This window comes from Python bivittatus, unplaced genomic scaffold, assembly GCF_059951505.1.
Source record: "Python bivittatus isolate LINGU-HERP-01145 unplaced genomic scaffold, Pbiv_v1 ctg000280_np1212, whole genome shotgun sequence".
In the NCBI taxonomy this organism is placed as follows: Eukaryota; Metazoa; Chordata; class Lepidosauria; order Squamata; family Pythonidae; genus Python; species Python bivittatus.
Genome location: NW_028277066.1, coordinates 195,405 through 207,657, shown reverse-complemented (window position 1 = coordinate 207,657; position 12,253 = coordinate 195,405). Strand labels below are relative to the sequence as shown.

At 47.5% G+C, this 12,253-nt stretch overlaps 1 protein-coding gene across 5 annotated transcripts in view; it reads right to left on the bottom strand.

Annotated features, from left to right (window-relative positions):
- The window catches only part of EMID1 (EMI domain containing 1), a 62,392-nt gene that overhangs the window by 8,168 nt on the left and 41,971 nt on the right, over positions 1-12,253 (bottom strand). For all 5 annotated transcript variants that reach the window (XM_088143183.1, XM_088143179.1, XM_088143182.1 and 2 more), the window contains exons 8-12: positions 11,517-11,654; positions 9,568-9,648; positions 7,083-7,126; positions 5,631-5,693; positions 4,641-4,685 (exon numbers count right to left, since the gene is read on the bottom strand). In XM_088143183.1, the coding sequence (XP_087999309.1) occupies positions 4,641-4,685; positions 5,631-5,693; positions 7,083-7,126; positions 9,568-9,648; positions 11,517-11,654 (371 nt within the window). The remainder of the gene's footprint in view (positions 1-4,640; positions 4,686-5,630; positions 5,694-7,082; positions 7,127-9,567; positions 9,649-11,516; positions 11,655-12,253) is intronic.

Sequence of the window (12,253 nt, the reverse complement as noted above, 5' to 3'; positions counted from 1 at the left end):
CTTTAAGATGGGTGGACTTCAACTCCCAGAATTCCCCAGCCAGCCATGCTGGCTGGGGAATTCTGGGAGTTGAAGTCCAGCCATCTTAAAGTTGCTGAGATTGAGGAACCCTGCACTAAACCACATACACACATTCCCCAAACCTACTACTTGGGGCAATGCAGCCACCGGGTCCTCAACTGACCATCAGCTGCCTTGCGGGACCTCCCCATTATTGGAACTCCTACCCCAAGACCAACTGAGACTAAGTTTCTTTTTATCCAGCCTGCTTCCCCACGACTTGAGACGGCAACCCCCAGAGTTCCCAGTCAAGCAAGCCCCTGTGGCTTCAGGGACAGGGAGAAGAAGATGAGAAATGGGTTGGTGAGGTTATTAGCACCAATCAGTAGCTTCATTCTTCTCCGTTCCCTTCCAAGGACTATGAGGACAGGCCGAAGAGGAACAGCTTCTGCCCGATGCATGCGATTCAGACCTGTGTGTTCACTTCAGGGTCACCCACCACAACTCTAATGGCCCCAACCGTTCCTTCCTGGTCCTTCTCCCGTCTTTCTTATGAGAGCCGTTCTGAAGTTTTATATTACTGTAGGTAGGAGTGGGAAACTAGATAGAGACAGGAAGAAGTGGAACAAAAGGGAAGCCCATCTTTGGCTCCAACGGGGAGCCCCCTGCAACTCAATTCCAAGGGTTTTTTACCCCATGCTGCAATGGAGACCTCCTTGGCAGGGTCTGGGTCCACCCAACAGAGTAGGCTAGACTAAGTGAGATGGATGGAGAGTTTTCAGAACAGTCATGGTGGATATTAGGGTATCGTAAAAAAAAAAAAAGGTCAAGATTGCAGCCACAATGGCGTGATCAATGCTCTGCCTGTTTTTTATGTGCATTACACCGCCAGGACCACCACGTTGACTTTTTTAACCACACTCCTGCCTGGGCTGCGTTCATGCAACACATTTAATTTGGTTCTTGAATTGGGCCAATTTTCTGAATTTGCACAGGGCACTAAATCCTAACCACCCGTGGCTGGGGTTCACAGCCAATGCTGAACCACGCATACACACACACGCCTGCAGAGACATGCAGTCGCTGGATTTTTAACTGGCCCAAGTAAGCGTAATTGTGTCAGCACAGGTATGGGATGCCTAGTTTCCCCCCTGCAGGGCAAACAAGCAGAGCAACCAGGAGCATCACCCACTTTGCTCAGACGTAAACCCCACCGTTTTCTTTCAGGCGGCTTCTCCAGGATGGGATGGCCAACTTTCTGACCTGCCCCCTTTGCATGTTGCAGGAGCCAAGGTCCACAGCAAATGGGATATGAGGATACAAAGATTTGTTGATTAGGTCTTAGTGAGGATTTGTGGGGTCTTCTTTGTTTTATGAGTATGTTAAACATCTTTTAGGATGCCTACAAGGGCCGGGTTTCCACCACACACTAGATTAGGCTAAATGAGAGTTGAATAATTTGGTTGGCCACCACCAGCAGCAAAATATCAAGGATAGAGAGTCTTTTTTCTCAGCCTCGACAATATCAGATTTTGGAGGTCATTCGCTGAAAATGAACAGAGATTCGGAGCCAATAAGAGGAAGGATTCTCACTGGGGCTATCCCCAGTGTCAGGAGGGGGGTCCTTTAAAGAGGAGAATCACTGTTGGAAGGAGTCATGGAAGACCAAGCTCTCCATGGCGTCTAGTCTGTTCACCACGCACCGCTTTCAGAATCGAAAACAGCAGGAGTGAATGACTCCAACTATAGATGAGCTTTTGAACACATCTGGTTGCAGCTGGACTGGACCAACGATTGGCCAGATCCAGCCTCAGGAGACTCCCCTTCTGTCTGTTTCTGCCGAAAAGAAAATCTACTTTTGCCAAGGCTTTTAAAACACCTTCCTACACCCAGTTCAAATCAAAATCCCAAACAGGAATCCAGATTCCTGTTTGGAGTCTGAAATAAAAGGTGCGGGTCCATTGGAAGCCCTGGACCTTTTTTTTTCAGAAGGGAATGACAGGATCCGTGTCCTGATATTGCAGACCCCTCTCTGATGGGACCCTGAAAAGAAGTTCAGAGGCCAAGCCATGAGAGATTTGCAAAGCACTTCCGGTGAATTTCAGACGCACGCTCGCCAAGGGAGATAGCAGTAAATCCTGCATTTCAGTCTCCAGATAAAGTCAAAGCCAGGGCAGACTTTTCTTAGCAGAGACAAAAAACCAGTTCTTTTCTCTATTCACGCCCCCCAAACAGAACTGCGAGAGATGAGTTACTGGGGTCACGGGCACCTCCTCAAAGCCTCCTTGGCTTTCTTCATTCCTTTCAAAACTCTGAAAACATCCAGAATGGTCTGTTTTATCAGATGTTTTTCAGCTCCAGAGCGAGAGAGGAAAAGGGGTCTATTTGTTGATGAAATCCAGGTGCCACTAAAGTTTCTTGGAAGGTGGAAGCGGGAAACTCCTGATTCGTCTACCAAGTTAGTTTCAAAATGAATAGCCACGCAGGGCTCTGCAGAAGGCCTCAGGGCCACAGCTGGGGGAGAAGGCTGCACCCTTGGACCCTTTCCTAGGCATTATTGCTTTAGTCATGAAAATCTCATCACACCCCAGAAAACAGCTGGCCATCCCATGGGGGAAAGCCATCAAAACCTTTTTCTCCAGTGTAAGTTTCATCCCAGTTTCCGGGTGTCCATCCAATTCCCACCCCCATCCTATCTGAAAAGCAGGAATTTAATTAGCCTTAAGAGGGGATTCACCAAAGAGGGTCCAAAAGAGCCAAGATGGCAGCTTTAACTGCATGATCAAAGCCTCACCCCTTTTTTCATGCATTGCCATTGACTTATTTGACTTCCTCTCCCACGGTCCCCCTTTCTTAAGGTGTAGCTTTGCCAGCAAGTCATAGAATCATAGAATTGTGGAGTTGGAAGGGACCCCATGGATCATCCAGACCAACCCTCTGGAATGTACAGGAAAACCATTTAAATCGTCTTTGAGAGATGGCTCTTTAGCCTCTTCCTAAAAACTTCCAGAGATGGAGGATCCACAATGTTGGTAGGCACAGTGTTCCACTGTTGTGTTGATGTTACACTGAGGGAGTTTTTCCTTACAGGTAGTCCTCAACTTACACCCATTAATTTAACGACTGTTCGAAGTTACAATGGTGCTGAAAAAAGTGACTTATGACCAGTCCTCACATTTACAACCATCACAGCATCCCCACGGTCACATGATCAAAATTCAGCGCTTGGCAACTGGCATATATTTACAAAGGTTGCAGAGTCCTGGGGTCACATGATTGCCATTTCCAATCTTCCCAGGGGACTTCTGACAAGCAAAGTCAATGGGGGAAGTAGGATTCGCTTAACAACTGTGGCAAAAAAGGTCGTAAAATCAGGCATGACTCACTTAATGACTGCATCACTTAGTGATGGAAGTTCTGGTCCCAATTGTGGTCGTAAGTTGAGGACTACCTGTACATTTAAACAAAATCTAGGTAGTTGCAATTAATTTCCAGTCCTAGTTTCAGTGGAAAATAGTTCCTGGCTATCTTCCCTGTAGCTTCGCTCTCTGTATCTGAACATAGCTATCATGTCTCCCTTAAGTTATCTTTTCTCCAGACTGAACATCTCAACTTCCTCCAGGCTGTCCTCATGGGGCATATCCTCAAGTCCCTGGATCATCTTGCTTGCCTCCCTCTGGATCCTTGTTTGGACTATACCACATCAACCTATAGATGGGAGTGAGCAGGACAGAACATTCCCTCCGGATAGAAAATGAGTATACGAAGGAGAAGTGCTCTAGCTTCATCTCCTAGATACTCCCCTTTTCTATGATGGGGTGTTCCACCATATCATTTCTGAATCTGCATTCTGAAATGGGATGCTCCACGCACGGGTGGAGCGCCTGAATCAGGAAGTGGGTGGGAGCGTTACATCATCTCCTCCCCGAATCCTATCTCTTCTGACAATTGCAGAAAACATGGCAGAGAAATATGTGTTGGGTAGGAGCCCCGAGGGTGTCCCACGTACCATGACATCATTGTCCACGTGGTGTACAGAATCTGGATTCAATGGCATTGATAACTGAACGTGAGAAGGGAAGAGGATCTGGTTGAAAAAGACTTTCAGAGAGCATAAACTCGCAAATGTTGGCAACGCTGTGAAACTCAATGCCCTTTCTGTCACAAGGGGCAAACCCACACATCTTTCTGCAAAGCCACAGAGAGATCTCAGAATAATGACAAACGGGCAGGAAGGGGTGTGTGTGGCTTTTCCATGCTCTCAATGCAGCATCCTTCTTAGGCAAGGACTACCACGCCCACTGCTGTCCACATTACCCCCAAATTAAATAATTTATTTAGCAGTTTTTTAAAGCATGCCATCTCCCAAGACGTTGACCTTCTCGTGTAAGATTGCCTGAGGTTTGAGCGTTCTCACAGAATAACTCAAGGGGCTGGGCGACCAACGTTTGGGGAGAGCTGGCGATCTCACAACCCTTCTGCTTTTTCATCTTTTGACCTAATATTTCTCGCATGGCAGCTGCGCCCTTGGTCTTGGGCAGGTGGGACCGACTATTTTAAGAGACGAGAGGCCTCTTGGCAAATAAATAAGAGCTACGGAGGAGAGAAAGGAGGAAAGGGCGCTGTCACCCAAAACTTACCCAGGAACCCTTCTCACCCGGGTCACCCTTGGGCCCTGGTTCACCCTGGAAGAAACCAAAATAAGGTGTGAAGAAAGAAGAACAGAGAGTCTCTTGCAACCTGGCACTTTGCTGGAAAGGATCTGGACTACCATTCCCATCATTCCTGCCCACGTAGGGTGGGAAAAATGGGCACCGCAATCTAGCACCACCAAATTGGGGAAGGGGGGAATTCGCAAGCTGTGGGGAAGACAGAGGAGATGACGGCCCAGGTTTGGGTCAGCAAAATTCAAGCGGTGTCCACATTTCTCTCTTTGGGGAAGGGTGCAGAGGCAGCGTGGTGGTTTTACCTGCTTCTGGCCAGGATCCTCAATGTGGCACCTGCCCATACCTTACTTGGCTCCCCAAAATATCTTTTTAAAAGATGAATTTTTCTTTAAATAGCGGGGAGCCGTCCTGCTGGAAGGAGTAAGCATCCGCCTCTGGCATTAACCCAGTGTTTCTCAACCCTGGCCACCTGAAGACGTGTGGACTTCACCTCCCAGAATTCTAAACTCCCAGATTTACCCACAGTGTTCAGACCGAAACCATGATTTACAGTCCATCCTGGCTAGCTCCCACCAACAAAGTGCGCCATAAAGATGAGCTTAGCAGGTTGCGCGCAGAGAGCCAGTTTGGGGTAGTGGTTAAGGTGCCAGGCTAGGACTTAGGAGAATAAGGATCCTAGTCCTGCCTTAGATACGAAGCCAGCTGGTGACTTTGGGCCAGACCTTCTCTCTCAACCCCAGGAAGGAGACAAACCATTTTTGAGAAATGTTGCCAAGAAAACTGCAGGGACGTGTCCAGGCTATCACAGGAGTCACGACTGACTTGATGGCAGACAAAAGGGTTGCATGAAGTCAGTTGTTCATCCGGGTGTCAGAAGAAAGACAATTTGGGGTGGCCCATCTCTGTTTCAGGGGTCCATGTTTGGGTCCCCAACTTCCTCATGCAACCAGACTGGAAACTCACCCTCTCTCCTTTCTGCCCAAGGGCACCAGAGGCCCCATCAGCACCTGGTGTTCCTGGTGTTCCCTGGAAGAAGCCATAACACTGTGTCAGGCAAGGCCTGGTGATGCCATCCTGCTCATATTTTCACTGGCGAGAAGGGCTGACCACTTCCTTCTCCTCGTCATCCCTTGGTGGCAACCTCCCAGCTAGACCTCCATTTCTGCCACAGATCATGACACGGGCATGGCACGGGCCTAGGTTACCTGAGGAACCACCTCGTCCCGGTTACCTTGGCCCATCCCACCTGGTCCAGCAGGAAGGACACGCTGTGGATCCCGTTGGTGAGAGAATTTTGACTGGCAGGGTCTAGGAGGAGAGCCTTTTCTGCTGTCGTCCCCGCCCTGTGGAATATCTTGCCCCCCGAGGTGAGGCTGCCCCTCACTCTTCTGGCCTTCTGGAAGAGTGTTAAGACCTGGCCCTGCCACCTAGCGTGGGGGTCTAATAGGGGCTCGCAGCACTGGGGGTGGTCGGCACCTTCAGGACGCTCTCTAGGCCTTTTAACTTTGTGAGTCTTTTAATGCGTTCTGTAGTTTTTAAATGTTTTTATGTCTTTTATTTGCGAGCCACCTAGAGTCACTGATAGTGAGATGGGTGGCATATAAATTTGATTTATAAATAAATAAATATCGGCAGGATCCCCCTTCTGCATAATTAAGCCTGAGCATAAACAGACAAGCTAGTTATGAACGCAGCAGACCAGCCCAATCCCATACTAAACCAACCATCACTGGCAAACTGCAGTGGTCAAAGTCAAAATCAAAGAAGTCACATTATGGCTAGCATGTAATCTGAACAAGGCGTCACCTTAAGCCACGACGTGGCTTGTTTGCTTTGGCTCATGGGGTGAGAGCACCGGCCAGCATGGGTCGTTAAGCCAAGGAGATGGGTCTGTTGCTCAGCTCTGCCCCCCAGCTGTGAGCCTTGCACAGTCCATCTGATTGCAACCCTTCTCAGCAGATGGCAAACCCAACATGGTGTTCCTCCATGTTGACCCCAGCACTGTAGCTTGCAAACTGCTTTTAATAGCTTGCGGGAGGAAGGGGTGTTGCAGAGGACCAGCTTTCCATCCCCTAACCAAGTTGGCTAAAGCTTGGGAAAGGAGAATAACCCCACTTCAGTGGTTGCAAAGCAGCTGGATGTAGGTCTGCTTGGGTCTTACCATCAGTGAATTCTAGACAGTGATATACGAGGGCTGCTAAGGACACAAGGCATTCTTCACAACTGGTGGTGGGACTCAGGAGGAACCCAACTTTTAGTGCCAGATCCCAATATTGGGAATTCCAGGAGCCAGGAAACAAGGGCCCCTCCCCATGGAGACATAAGCCCTAAGTAACCCATAGCAGTGACTGTGATGGAATTCTTTCCCTCTTCTCAAAGGTCTGTGCTTCCTGGTGAGAGACTTGGTCTACTTACATCGCGCCCTGGAGAACCTGGTTTTCCAGCAGGTCCTGGGGGACCTAGAGAGGAAAAGATAGCGTATCCTGGTCAACAACTACTTCTGCTGGATGGTTGTTCTAAGAGAAGCTCTAAGAAAAGGTGGCTGGAGAATTCTGGGAATTGAGGTCCACACTTCTTATCCACACATCTTAAAGTTGCCAACGTTGGGAAACATTATCCTAGTCTGTTTCTAATGTTCAATCACTGTAGCTTCTGAAGAGGCCAACTAACCAGTGATCACACTGATAATGGAGAGCTGTGGTTTTCCCCTTGCCTTGACTTCCAGCTTTCCATCCATTTTCCCATTATTAAAATAATATATTTGCCCAGAACCCAAGTTCCTAGGCAGCTTACAAAATGAATCCAACGTTATTATACAACCGAAAGCAATTAAACTTTTACAATCAATGTTTCCAGACAGGATTTTTACAGTGGAGTCACCCCAACCTGGTGGCCATCTGCAGATGCTTGCGAGAAGCTTGTAATTGGAACAATAACAGCATTTTTCCTCTGCTCTAAACCTAACACTGGAGATCAAACAAGAGTTCTGTGGCATGCAAAGTTTCCATTCTCAGCCACCCTGACTAATAGCTACTGAAGGATGTGATTTTTTTTTACTCTTCCACCCAATTGTCTACATTTTTAAAGCCATCAGCTATAGACATGTGGTCATCATTTTTATGAGCTACTTATCTATGGTGCAAACCAGTTGGTTTCATGGGACAATTAGGGTGTCTGAGAGTTTGGAAAGAAGCAGAAGAAAATTCTTGCTACTGATTCCACGTCTCCCAAGCTGACGAATAAGACTGTTTCCCTCTTTTTCCAAAGAAGGGCTGCAGTTAGGGGAGTCTACAGAGTTGGGGGTCAAAAGAATAAAAATGGCAGTAGTGACCCCATGATCAAAGCCCTACCCCTGTTTAATGTCTGCACTGCAGCTAAGGTAAGACATTCTTCAGCTGTTGCCTCTCAAGGTCCGCACATCCAACAAACCTGTTGGCCAGGGCAGTGGGAACTGGATCAACAAGCAGAAGCTGAGCAGAACGTATCTACAAACATCAACTAGTTGTCCAAAGACATGATGCACCTTCATTAATCATCCTCCATGCAGACAACCTCGGGCGTAATTTCAACTGGGAAACAGTGAAAGTCTTAAAACAAGCCAGGCTGAAAATGCAAGAGAATTCTTAGAAACATGGCAGACCAATGAAGTAGCAATCAACAGACATACAGACTTAAACTCCAACTAGGGAACTGTTGACGGACCTATCAAAAGACCCAGCATTTGAGCATCAGGTCAGTACTCAGGTACATTCCTCCATCACACAGCAACACCTAAATCAGAGTTCCTCAACCTTGGCAACTTTAAGATGGGTGGACTTCAACTCCCAGAATTCCCCAGCCAGCATGACCTAAATCAGGGTTCCTCAACCTTGGCAACTTTAAGATGGGTGGACTTCAACTCCCACAATTCCCCAGCCAGCATGGCTGGCTGGGGAATTCTGGGAGTTGAAGTCCACCCATCTTAGAGTTGCTGAGGTTGAAGAATCCTGACCTAGATAGTTCCAGGCCATTTTCTTATCGACCTAAGAGGCAAAAACAGATAAGGCAGAACCACCCCCGGATCAGCTAAATAAATAATCTACCTGCAATAAGGCAGCAATCATTTGCAAAGCAACACCCACCCACAGGGCCGTTCCATCTAAGTATCTGCAAACCAACCAAGGAACACCCTTTCTCCAAAACTCTTCCACTGATGACATGTCAGCCCCAGTAGGTAGAACAGACCAGGAAATCAACTCCACAGGAAGGCTAAAACTATTTTTACAGATATTGGCTATAATAATAGAATCTTGCAAGTCTGATTGTGCTATCCCTCCTTCCCCCCCACCTTATACTCCGGTGAATTATGAAGGTATCTTTCTGAGCACTTCCGAATGTTATCTGGACCTTCTGGACTTAAAAATGCTTCAACCCTTTTTGCCTAGATAACGGTTCCTGCGCATCTCCATCAAAGTAATTGTCCTTCCTCTTGACATGATGCTACTTGTGTATGGCAATGAAATGTGTAATAAGTTATTGTTGTTGGTTGCACAGTCAGTCAGATGTTTAGATTGAATTTGGCATTCTTATCCACCTACTGAGTCCTTCCCAAGGACCTGGGGTGGGCAGATGTTGTTGCTGGATGGGGTTCAAGGTATCGTCGCAGGATGGAAGCTGTTCCAAGTCAAGGTGCCTTTTGCAATGGACCGATGGTGATTTTGTCAATGCCGATGGTCTTCAAGGGGTGCTCCAGATGTTTTGGGATTGCCCCCAAGGCGCCTATAACTATTGGGACTATCTTTGCTTTATCATTATTAAAGCAGGCTCAGAGAACTCCAATGCATGGGGAATTCTAGTCAAATCCACCTGGAAAGAACAGGTAGAGGAAGACGGGTTGGGAAGTGGCTAATTCAGATCTTACCCATTGGGCCTGGAAGTCCAGCAGGTCCAGCTGGACCAGTTACACCAGTTTCAGTGAAGGAGTTGGAGAGAAGCAAGTCCCCTAAGACATAAGAGAAAAGACAGACAATGAAGGCATTCGCGTTAAGATCACCCATGTGTCCTTCTCATTCTCTTTTTCTTTCTCTCTCTCTCTCCACACACACATACACAGTTAATAACCTGCCAACTCCTAAACTCTTGTGCTCAAGAGCTTGTCTTACGAAGAAACAAACAAAAGCTAAGAAACGGGTAAAAAAGGATGCATATAAGCACGCACACTGTAGGGCGCCATGGAGATGACCTTGGAGAAACTATCCAGAAGCCGTTAAGACAGTAATAGATGTAGGAGGATGTGATGTCCCAGGGAGGGAGTAGCAGACCTCCGTTCATGTAGCTGTAGATTATATTTAGCTTTTGAAAATAAATGTGTCAAAATGTGTGCTCACCTCCCACTAAAAGATCCACTAAAAAGACCCAGATTTGGGTTTTTGATTAATCCCGCATCCTATACTTGTGTTTTTGACCCTCTGTGCCTAAAGACAGGAATTTTTTGCTCTCTTGCTGTGAATTTTGTTTTTCTGATTTTGGTCTAGCATCCTGGCGACGGCCTGGAGAAGTCTCTGCAGTTTTCTTGGCGAGGTTTTTCGGAAGTGGTTTGCCATTGCCTCCTTCCCAGGGCTGAGAGGGAGGGACTGGCCCAAGGCCCCCCAGCTGGCTTTGTGCCCAAGGCCGGACTAGAACTCACCGTCCCCCGTTTTCTCGCCTGGGGCCTTCACCACTGCGCCAAACGGGCTCTCTTGCATCCAAGCCTATCAGAATCGGTTTGACTCTTGCTAGCTGGCTTTACCCACCACAACGAGCCCTTTCTTAAACCATGGTTTGCTATATGGGCCATAGTCAAACAAGCCATGTTAAGCCTTAATATAAAGTGTAAGCTAAATTGTTTTATCTACTGTTGAAAATTAGATACGGGTCATTTCTACATCATATTCCAAACCCTTTATGAACACGCAGAACATTCGCATTGCAAAATCCTTTACTTAAATCCTTTCAGACTGATGCCAAAATATGATACACCATTCCATGGATATAGTTGTTCAAATAGCTCTGGATCCCCTTTAACATGCAGCACATATCATCTTAGCATATCAATACTATGGGAAGCTTAGCGGAAAGGAAGATATATTATGTCTAGGAGGATCCCATGGTCTACAAAAGTGGTATATCTATGAAAGAAAGAAGATAATGTCAGCCTGACTTATTTGGGACTGATCCTTGCTAAGCAATACAGCAATGCTCACACAATGTGATGGAATGGTGTTATGAAGGCCACGCTCAGGGAGATAAGCGTTTCCTTAGCCCTCAACAGGAGTGTGGGAAGTTCAAGAAGATGAGACTGGCACCTCCCTAAGGAATTCACGGTGTTGTGGCTGGCTGGCTTGGGAACTGGGGTTCAGTCTGGAGAGATTTCTATCTTGAGGTGGAAGCTAATAGATGCAACAGAACTGCATTGCACTGTCTCGTGGAGTTCTTTGGGCTGAACCTGACCCACAACTGCTAAACAAGCCAGGTAAAGATTTGCACATGATTAGAGTTACGCTTGGCTAGTATTAACCTTCACTGGTTTTTCTGTGAGTTAGAGAAACTAACCTAGCCCACTTGATTATAGTTCACGTAGGGTGGGAACTGGGGAGGCAGGCTAATTCAATCAGCAGGTTATGGGTACTGTGTGAAGGCATCTACAGCGTACCATTACCTCAGGGACTAGAACCTGGGTCTCCCCACCCGAAGTCCAGCACCTTCCCCACCATCCCATGTTTCTCCATCTAGCCCAGTGTTTCTCAACCTCAGCAACTTTAAGATGTTGGATGGTTGTTGCAGATGGACTGCAACTCCCAGAATTCCCCAACCAGACTCGCTTGGACTTACTTTGATCTGGGATTGGTGAAATTTGGGGCCCGACTGGGGCTGGTGGTCCCGGTGGTCCAGGAGATCCAGGGGGGCCCTTCTCTCCAGGAACCCCCCTTGACCCATCTCGTCCTGGTGGGCCAGGAGGACCTGGAGGACCTGGAAGAAAAAGTATAGAAAATGGAGAGAGATGACCCAAGCAAGGCAGATGTTTTTGGTACTGACGGGCAAGGCGTGAGGTCCAGGTGGGCCAAGGAAGGACACAAAGGACATTATACTGAATTGGCAGGGCCCTCTGCAGGCATTTCCCAGCTTGAATGTTTCTTCTGCACTTTTACTATCAGCTCATTCAGTACAGTACCATATGGTGAGATTCTCCTTTGAAATGGTTGTCTACAGAACATGTGGAGTGCAGGGTTCTTATACTTAGTGACGAGGTGGCCAAGATTGTCCTTTCCTTCATGGTACAGTCCTCTTCCCAGTAGTCTGCAGCCTCCCTGACTGCCCAGATTCCCATTGTCTTCTCTGCGGTACAGTCTTCTCTCCCACAGTCTGCAGCCCCCCGATCTCCCTTGCTTCCCTTCAATCCCAAGGGAAGACCCCACGCCAGAAATCAGGTCCAACGTCCCTCCTAGCAACCTGGATTAGCAACCAGTTAATCCAAGGAGAACGTCTCGTCAAGCTCCGATTACTAATACGTATTAGAGGGAAGGTTAAGATAACGACACAGGAATCCCAGCACGTACTCTGCTAATGAA